The following is a 13607-nucleotide window of genomic DNA, read 5'->3' on the forward strand; positions in this document are numbered from 1 at the left end:
ATTCGAAAATAATAAATGACAAAAACAATCCCAGAACTCTCTTCACTGTCATAGAGAGACCACTTAATCCTCCAGCCACCCCAGATCTACTCTTTCAAGCATCATCATCCAAGTGTGAGGACTTTGCCTAATTCTTTGGAAAAATAAAAAATATTTAAAAAAAAACCCAAAACTTTAGAGCAAACATAATGCACACTGGGATGCCAAAAACTATAGACCATACATGCCACAAAAGAGTTGAAATGGAAAAATTCAACATGTTAAATGAGGCAGAACTGAAGAAAATTGTTACTCAGCTAAAATCAACCACATGCTTATTACATCTACTGCATCTACTACATTTTCAAGGACGTAATAGACTGCCTCTCCACCAGCACACTGGAAATACTGAACCTATCACTTCAAACAGGCACCTTTCCTGACCCTTTCAAAACAGCTACTGTCAGACCATTACTGAAGAAACATAACCCGGACCCCACTAACTTAGGAAATTTTGGACCAATTTCAAATCTGGCTTTTCGGTGCTGTGCTTGACTGGTTTAAATCCTACTTATCAGGCAGACAGTCCTTTGTTTGCATTGGGGAATATGCCTCTAAAAAGTATGATACAATGTATGGTTTACCACAGGGTTCTATAATCGCTCCTTTACTGTTCTCATTGTACATGTTACTACTTGGTGAATTAATCAGACAACATAAAGTTAATTTCCATAGTTATGCAGATGATACCCAGTTATATGTTTCTGTGAAGCCAGATGACTCTCACTGCCTGGAAGTTAAATGAAGACAAAACAGACATTCTTTAAAATGGATCTATTACCATTATTTTTTTTGCATGTTTTATCCTAAAACCTGTATATTTTATTGCTGCTTCTTTTTATGCCTCCATGTGCCTCTTTTATCTCTGTGAAGCACTTTGAGCTACATTCCATTTATGAAAGGTGCTATTTAGATAAAAATGATTATTATTATTATTTTTCGAACCTGACAGCACACAAGACCTTTCCAATCAGAACAGTTTCAAGGTGGACACAAAGGTTAGTGTCACCAATGCAGTATCTTACCAAATATGTCAGTTACTTTTAAATAATAGACAGAAAACATTGTGATTACAATGAAGTTGACTTTTTGGATATAAAATGTCATCATCTTGATCTATAAGACATTTGTGTAGTTATACTTAAAGATCATTTCTAAGATGTGAATGCATGCATGCATGAATACTATGTTTCCCACAGAATGAAAATCTATGTGGGGTGGGATGATGTCAGCAAACTTGCAATTTTAAAAAAAAAATTTGTGTGGGATTTTTTTTTAATTTTTTTGCTTTTGCTTCAATTGTATGGAACAGACTAAGCGTGAAAGCGGGAGAGAGGGGGGATGACATACAGCAAAGGGCCACAGACAGGGATCGAACCTGCAGCCATTGCAGCGAGGACACAGCCTCTGTACATGGGGCACTCACTGGTATGTCCCTTTTGTTATCATTCTCTGCCCCTTTTTAAATTCGGACGTTTTTGTGGGTCCGTGAACACAGTGCCTGTAAAACTTGAGTTATTGTTATCCCTCAGCATCAGTTTGAGTCGCGGCGTGGATGGTGTTCTGCTGCTGCGTCTGTGACAAAAGTACATGCCAAACAAGAGTGTGGTGCAATCATTAATGGCACGGTATATACTGTTTATTTCAATAGTGCTAGGAAAATCCTTATGTGCACATATGTTCATTGTGGCAGCCTGCCACAAATACATGAATGTGTGGGAAACCCTGAAGCAGTGCTGCTCATTTTGTGCTTTTCTATTACAATCAAGTGACTCCAGATATCAGAGGTCAGCTGGGATCACGGCAGACCTATTTTTATGCAACTATTTATTTATTTGAACCATAGAAATCCGGCCAAGAAGAGATAATGATGATTTTTTTTCCATTGCTGAAAGACACACTTTAATGTCTGTAAATGAAGAGTAAACATTTGAATGTGTCATTGAGGTGTCAATAGATTTATTGATTCAGATGGCTATTTCGATATCTGCAAGACCTTCCTTTTTAGTGTGGCCTTTAATTCAACTTTACTTATTTATTTATCAACTACTTATTTATACATTTTAGTCTCTTTTACTGTTCACTACATGGTATATCATTTGGGGAGGGGGGGTGAAGCACATTGTGTAAAGTGCTTTACAAATAAAGCTGATTGATCAATAAATTGATCGATCAGAATATTAATACCAGGTCTCAATGCCATAGCCCTACCCCTGATTCTGGCTATTCAGAGATTACAGACTAACAGAAAGTAGTTTAGAGGGGAAGTATCAATGTATAAAGTGATTTCATGATACTGTCATCTGGCTTTAATGTCTCATATGCATCTATACTTAAAGATTATTTTGTTATATCATCCAATTTAATCCAAGATTCTTTATACAGCACGTCAGACATAAAGGCAAATATCATAATGTCAAACATCTTTGAGTAACCTCGGGAAAAGCAGTGGCAAACAGAAACATTTAAAGCCTAAATTTAAACAACAAATTGTTTGGGGCAGATCCAAAGTGTTCAGGAAGTATGTTCCAGATCTTAAGTGCATAACAACTGAGAGCTACTTGTGCATGTTTGGTTCTGGCCCCGGGGACGGTGAGCAAGCCTCGTCCCAGATGATCTAAGAGCTCTGGATGTCTTCCAAACAGAGCAGCATATCAGTTTTTATGTATTTTGGCCCCAAACCATTCAGTGCTTTGTAGGTTAATAATAATATTTTGAAATCAATTCTCTGATTCATTGTAAGTCATTGCAGCAATCTAAGAGCTGAAGTGATGTGTTCCACAGTCCTGGTTTTTGTGGAGACTCTGGGCAGAATACGCTGCAGTTTTCTGGCAAAATTGTTGACATTGTTCTGAGAATAACTAAAGTAAACATAGGTATGAACATAGGTATGTGTCAGGGCCAGATTTGTCCTGAGGGTTGTAAGATGAGCATCACTGCTGTAAAGTGTGTTAGATCAACTGTCTGATAAGACAGTTAAATAAATAAATAAAGCTAATAAAAGGCGATGTGAGAGCTAACCATTCTAGTAAATCTGAATTTTAACAAGCAGATCCTTGCTTTATTAGAGTCGCTTTTTGTGTCTCCTTCCTGCTCTCTACCTGAAGACTTAAAACTCACACACAGCAGACTGACAGTCGTAGGCTACTGATAAATGACCGAAGCACTTGCAATTTTGCCTATAAAAATGATGGATGATGATTTTAATGCTAAATGATGAACAAGATCAGAATTTGTGTTTTATCAGGAGTAGGCTGTCAGAGGTCAGGGACTGATAAATGCATCATTTGGTCTCCCGATGTTTCAGGCTGATGAATAGATGGATGATGAATGCTTCCTGTTTTAAAAGCACAGTTAATGAATGAACTCACCCGCTGCAGAGTGACTGTGTACTGCTCCCACACCATCTCCTCCATCCCTGAGCTCTGCAGAAAAACACAGACACCACACCGTTAGCAAACAGGCATTTCAACACCTGACACAGAATTCATTTATTGTATAATAACTGTGAAGAAAGTGAATAACAAGTTCTAAAACATTGTAAGACATTGCGAAGAGTTATCGATAAATCTATTCACTTTTTACAGTGCTACTCCATAAAAATTGCAGAAATACACTTTGGACAAATGTGTGTGCAGCAGGAGCCTATCGATCACTGGGGGCCGAGCACACACACAAGTGGAGAAGAGACTAATCCAGATTAACACACTCACACACAAACACGCACAGATCAGAGGAAAAGGGCGTGTGTGGGTGTGGGAAGTGACCTCTGTGAAAGAACAGTCAGTATCATGTCAATAACAGCAGGCTGCATGTTGCCCTGCCCGGCTGGTGGATAATTGTAATTGGACAACTGTTCCAGCAGACATCTGCCCTCATCCCTTTCCAACTCACTGCTCTCTCTCTTTCTCTCTGTCTCTCTGCTCAACTTCGGCTGCTTCTAACAATTAGAGACAATGTTAGAGAACAGATGGGAAAACTGAAGGAGGAAGAGGCTGTAATGAATTTTTTGAGCTCACTGCTGCAGAGACGTAGAGTTTAATTACCCATGTGTGTGTCTTTGGGGGGGTGTAGCCAGTGAGACATCCTGACCTTGCCGCTGCATTGTATACTACATTCTACACATATTGGTAATCCTTTTGAGGACATAAATCAGTCTGCAAGTTTAATGATCACTAGCCTAGTCTATTAGTAGTATATATATGTGAGTGTGCTTTTATTTCTAATAATTTCATCTTGAAGAAGATCTGACTAGGAGCAAAATACTGTCCAATTAAAAGAAATGTCTGGTCTGATCTGGAGTCAGTTTGCAGGCACTACTTGACACTGTTTTCCAAAATACAGTGTGCAGAAAATTATGCTTGTCTATATTATCAGATAAGAAATGTTCGCATGCAAAAAGCAAGCGGTCAGAAAAACAGGACAAAAGTGCAGTCATTTTTGCCATTTAAAGAATAATTTTATATATCACCATTACCAGCTGACATCACTGTTAATAGCTGACATCACTGTTTCCAGCTGACAATACTGAAGATGATGAAGAGAAAATGTCTCTAACAAACTCAGTGCTAGCCATGTTGGAATTAAATTTTTCGAACACTACTTTCAAAGACTATTAAAGTCTGTGCTTTGTGTGTACTAAGGTAGGTTAATCACTGTAGGGCTTCTCAGGAAAAGTCTCCCAAACCCCAAAACACTTTCCCTTTGTGTCACTGCTCTGATTCAAGGCAGAATGGACAGGCAACACTCACACAATAACCATAGAAAAATATTGTATGCTAGTTACAAGAGCATGACGGACATGGTCACCTACTTTAGAGAGTACACCTGACACACACATATCAAACTTCATTATGTATGCAGTGTTTGTTCCTGAAGTGTTCCTCCTGGGGAAATGATTCAGTGTGTTCTCCACTAAAGAGACTAAAAAGTACAACTGCCCAGTTCATATGAGGACTGCAACTAATGCTTTTCTTGTGTTATTTTGTATGAATAACAGTCCAAAACACAACTCCAAAAATATTCACTTAACACTGACGTAAAACAGAGAAAAAAAGAGCATCCTTATAATGGATGTAATTGGAGAAGATGTGACATATAAAACCTTAAAAGTAGCAGAGGACTTTTATTTTGACAAACCACTAAAAGGCGACTCATCGATGCAAAAATGCCTGCAGTAAAGTATGTAACCTCAAAAAGTAATGGTTGCAATCTACCATAAAACAAAAAGAAGTTAAGTGAACTGTGAACGGTTGAAACAGGAAGTACTATGACATCTCCACCATAAACTGATACAGGAAAGTCAGGCCCTTTCTCATTCCAAAGTCATCAGATACTGACACTTTTGCAATGATTTCAGCATAAGATCCCAAAGCCAAAAGCCACCCTTCGTGTCCCATGATTCACCGCTGGACGTTGTGAGCAAAAAACAAGGCGGGACAGAGCCATTTGCGGTGTAATTATATGCTGCCAGACAGCAAGCCGGCGCCTCATGTGACTGCATCACTTTTCTGCAGTAACTGTATGATGCCATCAGCAGCTACATGCAAAAGCAACCGGATTGAATTTTTAAAGTAGCTGCTGATTTTAATCAACCCTGCCTTCAACTTTAAAGATATAATACAATAAATTTTAGTTTGATCTTCAAAACTTTGTACTAATAACTCTACCTTCCTCTTCTTCTTTTCTGGACGGCGTCAGGATGAAACACTGCCAGTAATGACGTAATATAAGGACCATGAGGGCCCCTATAGGGCGGGTGGAATGGGCTGTGGCTGAGACTAACATTTCTCAGACTTTCATGCAGGAGTGTGGTGTTCACTTCCTGTCTGAATGTGATGGTTTTTTTTCTAAAAGTGACTTTGTTGCCTAATCCTGACCATTGGTGTGAGCATGTGTGTTTGCTGACGTCCTGGGGCTGATTGCCATGTGTTGTCTTGCCTAAACATTAGCACGTGCACCTTAATCCCACCATGTGCTTATGTTGACATCACAGTAGCATCATCCCAGAACATCAACAGCAGACTCAGGTGGCTACATATAGCATAACATGTAGACGTGGCAGTCCACGGCAAAGTTGCAATATGTGACGACTATGGATAGGAACGTGTTGAAAAAGTCACAAATCAGAACGAATGTTCACACCATTATTACAAGTTCTCATTCAAAAATGTTCATCTCTCAGAAAAAAAAAAACATTCAAATCCATCCTCAATTAGAATTCATGAGTTACTTCTGTAAGGTTGCACACAATGATATTCATGTGAGTTTGAGTCAGAATCCCGTAAAGCTGAACAGTACCACTATAAACTGACATATAAAAGGTCCTTCTCTCACCATGTTGGCAATTTTGCCGAGATATGTGGCATCATGTTGTGACTAACAGCTGGGGGTCCCTCACTCTGATTAAACTCTTCTGCACCACAAACCATCAGAGCTGACCAGTGCTTCAGCATCAGCTGACGGTGACGGACATGTGGGGCTAAGGAGTAACACCCTGTAGCATCTGCACCTGAGCAGGTGTGGACGTACAGACACATGCAGACAGCTTCCCAACATTAATACATCACCTGCCCCATTTTGTCTCATTACTGTAGACATGCTCCAACTGACAGTCAAACCACGGCCCCAGGCTGTGGACGTACCCCAACTCTCTACCAGCTGCTGCTTCCTCCAACTAACACACTTAGTGCCCGGTGTGGCCGGCCTCAGCTTTCCATTTCTTTTATTTCTTGCTTTACAGTTTTGTTTTAGTTTTTTAGTGCACTGACACTCATACACTCATTCATCCATTAAAACGGAAGGCGTAAATACATTGCATTCCTTTAATCAAAATGGTGTAAACATACACATCATGCAATCAGGCTACAACTCAGTTTAAAAATGTAAGAGCTGCAAGATACTGTCTGAATTCTCCACTTCTGTCATCACAGTTTTCCTGCTTTAAAGAATAATTGTTGCAGGGTTTGAGGTGAAACAACACAGAAATGATGGTCTGTAGTGGGACTTGTCATGTCCACCCCTTAACTTCAGTAGAAAATGAATGCTGTCACTGACGTAATGACCTTTCCTTCTTTTATAGTTCCCTTGGTCAGAAACAGGAAATGAACAGCTGTGTCCTGTGTTCAAGTGGGATGTTTTTGTGACCCATCCCTAAACCCTGATCTCGCCGTAATGGCCGGCTATACTAACGTTGCTCGACCTCCTTTGCTCCCATCATAATTACTAAAGGCACTAGGGGGCTTTGGCGCTTGAATGCAAACAACTGATGCTTTCTTTTTTTCAAGGGAGGATGTGGGTACAACATTCCACATACACCACAACACCCAACAAACATGTATTCCACATGGAGTCAATTTCACAATTATGAGTTTAGTACTATAGTAAAGCTATTTTTCAATCAATCTCAACTTTTCATCTATTTATCTTCTTGTTAGATTGGGCTACATGAGAAACAACATATATATAAAACATTGCATTTATAAATCCAGCTCTTTCTGTCTTTAAAACACACAAACACACACACACACACACACACACACACACACACACACACACACACACACACACACACACACACACACACACACACACACATTATTACATCACAGTGGCATCCAGACAAACTGTAAGTAACACTGGCAGCCAGCAACTAGTGATCAACTTTAGCAACACATCAATAGTCCATTAACCGTTCACTCACATCTTTCTAACTTTGCAAAAAAAACATGCCAGTTTTACAATATTAAATAACTTTATATAAAATGCCAGTTGTTTGATTGTACATACAGATTTTCATGACAATGTTTTTTTGGAAGATATTAATTTTATTTATATTAATATATTTAATGATAATTAATTAGATAAGATAAAGATATTATTAGATTTCATTTTAGAGGCTGATTTAAAAAATATTATACTAGAACGATTAAGCCAAAGCTACATCTGTCCGACTATTCAAATTTTATTTTCAATTATGATTTTGGCCATTTCACAGTGATGCTCTCATTTTGTCTTGTTAGAAGTCCTGTGTACCCCTTTCCTTTACAGCAATGCCATTTCATCCCTCTCTAATAGTCCAAACTCCCTCTCAGCCTGGCTGTGACGTGACTGCTTCATGTTAAGCCTGCTTCTCAGGTGAATTTCATTCAATGTTTGAAGAACTCCACCATCATAAAGAAAAGTTTTATATAAAAAAATTAAACCAAATGAATGCATGATTTTTCTGTAGTAAGAGAGTAATCATGCATCAATAATGGTGAGTATCATTTTTGCCATAATCAAGCAGCCCTACAAAAGAAATGACTTGAAAAGAAATACGTCATTTTAAAAATGACAATAACTTCACAATAATGTCATCAACAGCATTACTTTGAAAAACAGCAGTTTTACTAATTATGAAATTGTATCTTCTCTCTAAATATCCTACAAGCTCAGGATATTTTCTGGACAGTTTTAGTCCAAATCAAATAAAACTTCAACATCCACATGAAGAAGTTCAGCAGTTGGAGGTGTAAGAAAATACGAAGACACACTACACAATCTAAAAAAAAAAGACAATCCACAAAGGGAATATTACTAAAAAAGCTGTGCGCACACACACAAAAACAAAGGGCAAAATGATCAGGTCTAAACTAATTTAAGAAAATCATTTTTGGCTGTAGTTATCTGGCCATAAATGCTATGCAATTATATTTTATTGCCAATTGCAATTCCTAGACATTTCCGTTTCGATGTCTTTCAACTGATTCACCATGACTTGAATTACTTACAATTTTAGACAAAGCATTTATAGCTCAAAGAAAGTATGTTTGAACAAGCATAAAAACCTTCAAAATGTCATCTACAAAATAGATGTCTGGTAAACCTTTTTTAAAATGTCCATAACTTTGCAATATTGTTTAAAAATATCAATATAATGTTGCATTGTGAAAGGAATTCATTACATGGTTGATCTATCTCCGAGACTGTTCAAAGATCTTATTTCCAGTTGCATATTTCAGCCATAAATCTGTCTACAATGTCGAATGACTTTCTGTCTTTTACATTTAACCCTTTGAAACCTGGAGCAACATGGCTTTTCCTGTGCTGCTTTCAGACACCTTTCACAAGTATTTAAACCTAGCACCTGACAAAACTGGTGCAATATCTTTCAAAAACATGCAGGAAAAGGCAAGGAGCAACTTGGTGAGAAATGTTCCACAAAATGCAAGAAATTTGTAGATTCAGAAAAAAAAAAGAAAGCTAGGGGAAAATGTCAAGGGAAAAGACAAACGCTAGGTCAATATTATATCTGTGATTATCACAATTACACATTAAATTATGTTACAGAATTACTGTAATCTTTAAGCACTTTTTCAAAGTCTTGTTTGTTTTACATTTTTCTTTTTCTTTTTTTAAAAAGAAATTTAAAGCTACTTTACTTGTACTTATACCAATTTCTTGCTCATATTTGTGTCATTTCTGGGTTTTTTGTTGGTGCTCATTGTCTTCTTGCAGTGTTTTTGAAAGAAATCAAGTCAATTTGCTCAGGTATCAAAGGGTTAATAAACTGAAACAAAAACATACAATTGAATTCAATGTAAGACTCTTTGAAAGAGGATGAGAATGAAAAGCGATTAGGACGCAACACAGCACATCAGCACACTCTGCTCTCCACCATCCATCATTCATCCATCATCCATCCATCCATCCATGCATGTCCCACCAATCGGAGCAGACAGGAGTTCCCAGCAGGTGCGTAGAGGACCACCAGGCTGCCTTTCAGCTGTTCAGTGTCCAGCCCCCTCAGCTGGATCCTGGTCCCCCCACTGTTGCCGCCGCCTCCCCCTTCCCTGCAGCCATCTGAGGCCGCAATCTTGCCCGTCTCGGCCAGTTTGCGATGCCAGCTGGGGTAGCCGGCGCAGCAGCCGGTTGGCAGCCACTCCAGACTCATGGCTGAGCGGAGGAGCCTCCTCAGTGCTCCTGTGAGCGGAGCGGCTGTGGTTCCCCTGCTCTGTCAACCCCACAGCCCTGACTAGCACATTCCTGCTTCAGCATGGTCTGGCTCAGTTTGGGGAGTTTAGACGGCATCACAACCAAAGTCAGCTTCCCACAGGAGCAAGCGCTTAACCTTCCTGTCTGTGTGTCCTACCTCCAATCTGGATAAGCCTGTGCAGCGGCGGATTAGCCTAGCCCTGGGAGGGAGGAGAGACTAAAAATAACAGCAGACTCACAGCGCCTCCTCCACCTCCTCCTGCTCCCGTCCTGCGGAGAGTCCTGAGCGCTCGCACCGCGCTCCTCCACTTCCTGCGCAGGCCGGATGACATGGCCAGGTAGGGAGCAGGATCCACAGGTTCAAAGGGAGAGACAGGCACGAGAACCGCCCCGGCAGAGCACTCTGCCTGTCCTCCCTCCTCACTCTGTCTGTCACTCTGCTCACTATCCTGCTGCTTTTCCTCCGTCTCTCTCACTCTCCGACTCTCTCACTCACTTACTCAAACACACACACACACTCACGTTTGTTATACAGTACTTGTGAGGACTTTCGACCAACTACATTTACTCAATAAAGAGCCACAGTCAACATTTAGGAACCATTTTTTCTTAATGCGTGCTGTCATTGGAGCTTATCCAAGGTTGTTTTTATATTTTTACTCTTTAATTCAGTTTAAACAACCAATGTGAAAAAAATAGATATTTTGATTCATGAAGCATGCACATCTATCAGAAATGTTCTTAAATCAGACATGCATTCAAGTCAGCAATTCTGTATAAGGGCATTAAACCCAGACTGTGTAAAATAATGGAAGTATCCATCATGACATGACCTATTGATTTGTGGACTCCCATTTTAAAAACTCAAGTTTTGCCATCGCCATCATGTTTTTTTTGAGCCAGAATTGACCCTATTTGAGAGAGTGGCGATAACCCTAATGCTGGTTCCTAGCTTGGTTATCATGGTACATTTACAGCTATAATTCACGGTGCTAACTTTCTCCGAAAACCATTAAAGCTAAATGTAATTTCAGGAAAACCTAAACATTTGACTTCTTATAAAGGATATTTGAGGGGGGAACTAACCCTAACACTAGCTGCTAGCTTAGTTAGCTTAGTGGATTTACAGCTAACTGTGATAATAGGCAACTTAAGCTTATGCTATTTTTTCCTGTTGAAAAACGGGTTTAAAAACTATTAAAACAAAATACTACAAAAACAGAACATTCGACTCCTTAAGACTTTTTTAGCTGACCAAAATGTTCCAATTAACTTTCATGACCTGAAAACACACCGACACAGCGGAACAGCTACACCTATACTCTGTAAATCTAACATTACCTAACTAAAGTTATTCCAGTGGTAACAAATTGTCGACGGACGGCGCGGCACCTGTCACTAGAAAGCGACCATGCACTCCATTATGCATTATCCTTTTAGTCCTAATAAAATGTCAAAATTTGGGTTATATAAAAATGTGCTCCCCATTAAGTTGTCATGAAGGGGGAGATTAGATATAGAGACGAAAATCACTTTTGATACCACACTGTAAACATGTTTATTTCTGCTGTAAAGTAGTGCATTTTAACATGGGGCTCTATGAGGACTGTTTGCAGTTGGAGCCAGCCTCAAATGGCCATTAGAGGAACTGCAGTCTTTCGCAGTTCTGCATTGACTTGAATAAACCTTAACAAATATCAGCTACTGGATCAAGAAGTAGTTGTACTGATGGATAACATTCAGTATGGTGCTAGGCCTGGGCTGCTACTATTTTTCGGTCAATTATCATCACTCACTTCATTTTTTGGCCACTTGGGGGCAGAAACAAGCAGTGAATACAACACTGATATATGATCACCTTTTATCGTAGGTCCATAGGGCAAACTTGTTATCTAGTTGCTAATTTACACATCCACCAGTTACAGAGCCAAATTCATTAAGAGTGATGTTTGTGTCCAGTATTCACTCTCTTTTAGCTTTTATTGTACAGTGGGTTTAAAAGCATTTTCGATGAGAGTAAATAACAACAGCATAGCTGCAGTTTGACAGATTATTGAAGCAAAGGTCACTATAAAGCTTCATAAAAGACCCCTTTCACATTGTCATTTGACACATTCTCATAAAATTATCTTTTAAAGCTGCTTTAAAGAATTGTGACCAAGATGTGTGTTGAGCAGGACAGTAACGTGTAAAAGAGAAAACTTGTCAGAGCTCTCTGGCTGACCAATTGTAATAGAGACATTGTTTCAAGATAACAACAAATACATCTGACTTTTTTCTGTATTGACATTTTGTGTCATCCACCAAACATGTGCCTGGACACATGGTCCACAGTAATAAATAAAACATATAGTGTGTAGTACCCAATGGCCTACATTTAAAGTAGCAGTTTAGTGGCATGGTTCTGTAAGAGCTGTTCATGGGAGGTGGCAAGTGTCTTCAATGCTGCAGTGGGTGTCATAAAAGCGGGACTGTAGGAAAATAGCTTAAAGATTGAAAAATGTGGAAGTGACATAAGAACTGGATATTGGATATCATGATGGAGCGGCATGATGTTTACTCTGTGTAAGATAATTAGCCTGCTAAATACAGATTAGCTGTGATCAACAGCAGCAGCGTTGGTGGGTAGCACGAGGGAAATCACTGGATGAATCATTGTAGTACATGAGCCACCAGCTCTGTGGACTCATTCTGAGGCTTCAAAGCTGAGACATATAAAACACACACACACACACACACACACACACACACACACACTAATGACTGCATCCATTTCCTTCTGTTTTACAGTTGGTTCTCTCCACACTTATGCAACCCTGATACAACAGGGCTCTACATTTATTAACAATACAGACATCAGTAACTTGGCCTGGAAACCATCCATGCATGCACACTCTTTAAATGTTCATCTCTCACAGTATTAACCATGTGTTACTGTCACTAGGCAGGTTTCCATCACAGATTTGTACAAAACCTAAGCAATATTTTCAAAATGTGAATAAAACACGACTGCGAGATGACTGCGTTTGAGTGATAAGTCGTGATAACATCCCAGTAATCATGGTGATGGATGGTCAAAACATTAGCAGCTTTATTTCTATTGCAGCCACTGCACTAGCCGTCATATTTCCAATCCAAGGTGATGTAGGTATGTTATGGAGCCATAGTGGAAAGGCAAGCCTCTTATATGTAGGAGCGAGGAATTGTGGATTCAAAACTTCTGCATGATCTGCTCAACTGTTAAAGAGCTATGTGATGCAATAACATCTCTTGTAGCTCCTGCTGCATCATGAGGGAGCCAGTTGTAACTGACAAGCACATAGCCATAGCATCATGTGACCTAGAAAAGACTAAAAAGTGTTTCCATTGCAGTTTTGTGAAATATGGCTTTTTGTTAATCACCTGAAATACTATGTCATGCAAGTGTAAAACTGTACTTTTTTGCGATGAATGGGAGGTTGTGGGGTTCTTTTTTTTTTTTCCAAAATTGGCATGTGTCCATTAGGCATATTTTATATTCACAATTTCAATGTGTGCAGTTTGACGGTTAATGAAAGCCCACCTACTGTCCTGCACTTTCAACAGTCACAACC

At 39.3% G+C, this 13607-nt stretch overlaps 1 protein-coding gene across 5 annotated transcripts in view; it reads right to left on the bottom strand.

Moving 5' to 3' along the window:
- LOC121944260 (tight junction protein ZO-2-like) overlaps positions 1-13607 on the bottom strand; it is a 99679-nt gene that overhangs the window by 49709 nt on the left and 36363 nt on the right. For 4 of the 5 annotated variants that reach the window (XM_042487997.1, XM_042487996.1, XM_042487999.1 and 1 more), the window contains exon 2: positions 3411-3464. In XM_042487997.1, coding sequence (XP_042343931.1) covers positions 3411-3464 — 54 coding nt within the window. Of the gene's footprint in view, positions 1-3410; positions 3465-9745; positions 10053-13607 lie in introns of those variants that run through there. The other variant, XM_042487995.1, reaches the window with a different exon arrangement.

This window comes from Plectropomus leopardus, chromosome 6, assembly GCF_008729295.1.
Source record: "Plectropomus leopardus isolate mb chromosome 6, YSFRI_Pleo_2.0, whole genome shotgun sequence".
In the NCBI taxonomy this organism is placed as follows: domain Eukaryota; kingdom Metazoa; phylum Chordata; class Actinopteri; order Perciformes; family Serranidae; genus Plectropomus; species Plectropomus leopardus.